Raw genomic sequence first — 4,024 nt, 5'->3', positions numbered from 1 at the left:
AAAAAAAAATGTTGTTCTTTTATCTTTCTTTTCATCAAATAATTAATTTTTTGTTGGTGAGCATAAGAAACTCAAAAGAGAACAAGTTGAGGAAAAATACTCATAAGGAAAATAAATACATAAATAGACTAAATAATGACGGGTATCGTATTTAAAAAAATGCCATAAGTTGTTTTATATGATTAAAGTGATAGTTTACTCAAAAATAAAAATGAATGGCTCTCTTCTTTACATTGAAAGTAAATGAAGACCAAGGGCTATCAAGCTTGCTCCATATAAAAATGCAGCATACAAACATCAATATGACTCTCATATATCTAATATTCTGAACCCATATGATAGCTAAGTATGCGAAATACTGCAAGCTGTCATTCACTGGAAATACAGCTCTGTTCAAAATTGCATGAGGGTAAAAAACATGCTTAAATTCAACAAAGAGGACATTTCAGAGCTTTCTCTATTTTTATAGATTTTAAATGTGGACATTTATTGTACCTCTGGAATATATTCCTTTAAGAATTTTTCAGTTTGCAGCTGATTAAGAATTTTTCAGTTTGCAGCTGATTAAGAATTTTTCAGTTTGCAGCTGATTAAGTATTGCAGATCTTTAGAAGTGTTTTGATTGTCATGCACCATATTCTCAGAGGGACCAATCCATCATTGCTGTCATTATTTATCCTCCATATGTTGTACGTCACATTTCTGGACATTATTGAGAGAGTAGGTTTCAGTTCTTAACTGCCTGAGGCTTTAGCTATTCCTGTGTGTGTTTATAAATTGCACTCCAAGGCTATGAATGAAACTATATGCTTTACATTTTAAACAGACAGGCTTTAATTTTGTTTTGTTTCTTAGTAAGGCTGAAGCACTTCTGACTTTTGATTGATGTTTCGATGCTGATATTTACTTCTACTTTGACTAGCAAGACATTTATGCATTAACTTTTTGTGCATTTTAGCATTTCCTTGTGTGTGTTTTTTTTTTTACCCATAGCTGTGTTTTCTTGAAACTGGTTTCTTTATTAACATTGATATCTGATTTATGTATTGTATACACTCACATACTGCATTTTTTTTCTTTCAGACCACAAATCATGTTATCACGACATCAAATTTATTGCCAGCCTGTTTTCATCGTTATTGTTTTCATTGTTCTGCATCTCCAATCAATGAATCATGTTTTTACACCAGTTTGTTGAGTTCAGAATTTTTATAGTCTTTTAGTGTGTGATCCGTTGTCGTTTAGTGTTTGTTTAGTGTCATTTATTGTACAAAGTTGGCAAGTGTATGATGCCTAGTTTTTTAGAATCATGTTCATGTAGTGTATTTTAGTCTTTACATGGCTAAATAATGATGTGTAATAAAATAGTCAAAAACCCTCCTTTTTACAGATTTTACAAAATATTTAGAAGAGATGTCAACAGATCATCTCCATGGTTACCACACAATGCATGCTCATTGTAATTCTGGTATACTAGCTTGTTATGTATTTATTATATCTTTCATTATTTTAGTTTGTTGGTTTTGCAGAGGTATTATTTTTTCAGCAGCGATATCAGAAGATATCATTGTTTGGTGGCTTTTTTGTGCCAGTGGGTTAATATGTCTGTTTTCACACTATACCTTTATGTATGTGTGTGTCTGTCTATGAGTGTAGGAGGTTAGTGACACGGAGATCATGGAGCTTGTCCACAGCGCTCTGGGCCAGATGACAGTGATCCGGCAGATCTTCCCCCTGTGGAGGGACACCAACATCCGCTGCATGAGGAACAATCATCGCATCTCCTCGCTGCTTTGCGACCCACAGGAAGGGTACCTGCAGTCTCTAGAGGTACGTATCTTAGCAACATTTTTTCAGAGCACAGTGAATTCACACTCATTCATCAGAAATAGATCTCGAGGTCAATGTCAGTTCAGGTCATTTAGTGCAGTTTCAGCATCAGATGGCCTATTTTTGTGGTACAATCTATTTCAGATAAATCTGCAACCAGCACATAAAAACAAAACAGACTTTGGTCAGTTGCTTCAGACAGTCTCTTCCTGTCAATTTAGACCAGAATTGCTAGCTTTGCAAGACGATGCATTGTTTTGCAATGAACTGCTATAAGCAGAATGATTTACAACTAGAAATCTCAATTCTGTGGCCTTTTTGCTAAATGTTATTTTGTATTCATAAGCACATAGCACATTTAAGATACACGGCAGCTGCTTTCCTGCAGCAAGAGTTCATTGCACTGTGTTAGTGAGATTTACTCCAATAGTTCAAGTCTGAATTTATCTTTAATTGTCTTTTCATTACAGCTTTGCATTTGCAGTTTGAAGTATCTGCAAGGCTGCATAATGACTGCAGTAACTGTCAAGTTTATTTTCTTTGTTGTATCACTTAATTTCTCTAGAATCTTAATTCAAAACAAGGTTACGCACAACTGATCCAGATTAGCCGCCTGTGCCCTGATGCTTTTACCCGTTAACAAATTACACTGTAATTGTGAAAACAGTCCCCTCCCTTACACAACATTAAAATACTGTATCTGTTTCTGGCTCTATGAAAACCTTGTTTGGGTCTTAGAATCCATTTTCCCTCTTCTAGAGCAGATGGCAAATCCATGCGTCTTTTCTCTGGGGCTCACTGTCTCAATAATTCATGAAGAAAGAGGGTTACTTACCAGCTAATGCCAAAGCAGCACCACAAAACGACAAATGAGTTCTTTACAGAAAGGATGAGAAGATATGCAAGATGTTAGGAGCCGCAGGGATGCCTCTCGTTCCTCCATTGGTGCAAAGTATACAGTGCAAGTTGAAGAGAGTAAGAGATTGAATCTGTGCTGTGGCAGATTGGCTGTTTTAATTAACTCAAGAGGTTGCGGCATTGTGATTCTGAGCCCTCGGGCCATGGGTCTCCATGCACCATGCTGACGGTTCACGCAATGCTGAATAAAAGCTCTGTGGGTGGCGTGCTTTTATCCGTCTAATTGATGTCCTAATTTTGTTGTTTTGTTTTATTCATTTAGATTTAAAGCTTGTGTCATCAAAATTGTTACATACTCAAAAAATGTTTACAGCTAGACGTTTAGTAACATATGGACTAGCTGCAGGAGAATAATCAAAAAGCCCATGAGAAAATGGGCTGATTTAAAATCATGTACTTTTGTGTGCATGATAAATTGAAAGCACATCCTGATCACTCTGGTATCAGCAGTTCTCACTGAGGAACACGCTGATTTTAAAACAAGTCATTCTTGTGTTATAATCATTTCATCTAGCTCACAGTCACACAGAAGCACACAGGGAAGTAAAGCCACCCATTCATTTTATTTGTTACTTAGTAGTAACTGTGTGAGTCTTTGTTTTACATAGGCTAAAACAGATAGCATATTTTCTCACTTGTGGGCGGAAAAGGCTTTGACTCATAAATCCATAGTCTTGCAAGGCTTTCAAAGCCTTGAATCCATGTCAAGGATATGTCTGACTAATTGGACATCTGGCAGAGCGTTCTGAAAGCACTTCACTACTTAGGGGACGAATGAGGAGCCTCAGAGGTCAAAATTATGTGATCTTATGTCACGGGCACATTAGCATTTTCCGCAACTCTTACATGAGCAGATCATGCCTCGGCTGTAAACCCAGATGACCATGACCACAGTTTGAGAAAGGTTGTTGATAGGGTTGCAGAGCAAATAAGGAATGCTCTCCATTTCTTTATACCACATTTGGCACTTAAGATTTCAGTAAACTATTGGTGGCAAGCTGACCATGTAGTAAACTGAAATGAAACACAGTCACAGCTTTATGCCTGTAGCTATGTCTGTGTATAGTTCTGCTTGACTGAATTAAGTGCTAAAAATGCTTTAGAGATGCAATTGCTTTGATTTTGGCTTACAACTTCATTGCATCTGTTGTAAAACTAAACCATTTTTAAAATGTGTCGCGTCATTACATATATATCAGTTTATCTTCTTTCTACACATTTTAACACTTATATTTACATTTACATTTACATTTAGACATTTAGCAGACGCTTTTAT

The 4,024-nt window shown here is 36.3% G+C and overlaps 1 protein-coding gene across 3 annotated transcripts in view; it reads left to right on the top strand.

Moving 5' to 3' along the window:
• The window catches only part of LOC107654854 (glutamate receptor ionotropic, delta-1-like), a 281,413-nt gene that overhangs the window by 231,405 nt on the left and 45,984 nt on the right, over nucleotides 1-4,024 (top strand). For all 3 annotated transcript variants that reach the window (XM_016442136.1, XM_016442137.1, XM_016442138.1), the window contains one exon: nucleotides 1,657-1,830. In XM_016442136.1, the coding sequence (XP_016297622.1) occupies nucleotides 1,657-1,830 (174 nt within the window). The remainder of the gene's footprint in view (nucleotides 1-1,656; nucleotides 1,831-4,024) is intronic.

The sequence above is a fragment of the Sinocyclocheilus anshuiensis genome, unplaced genomic scaffold, assembly GCF_001515605.1.
Source record: "Sinocyclocheilus anshuiensis isolate Anshui unplaced genomic scaffold, SAMN03320099.WGS_v1.1 scaffold335, whole genome shotgun sequence".
Lineage (NCBI taxonomy): Eukaryota > Metazoa > Chordata > Actinopteri > Cypriniformes > Cyprinidae > Sinocyclocheilus > Sinocyclocheilus anshuiensis.
The sequence above is the reverse complement of the archived record's forward strand: the minus strand, read 5'-3'. Positions and strand labels throughout refer to the sequence as shown.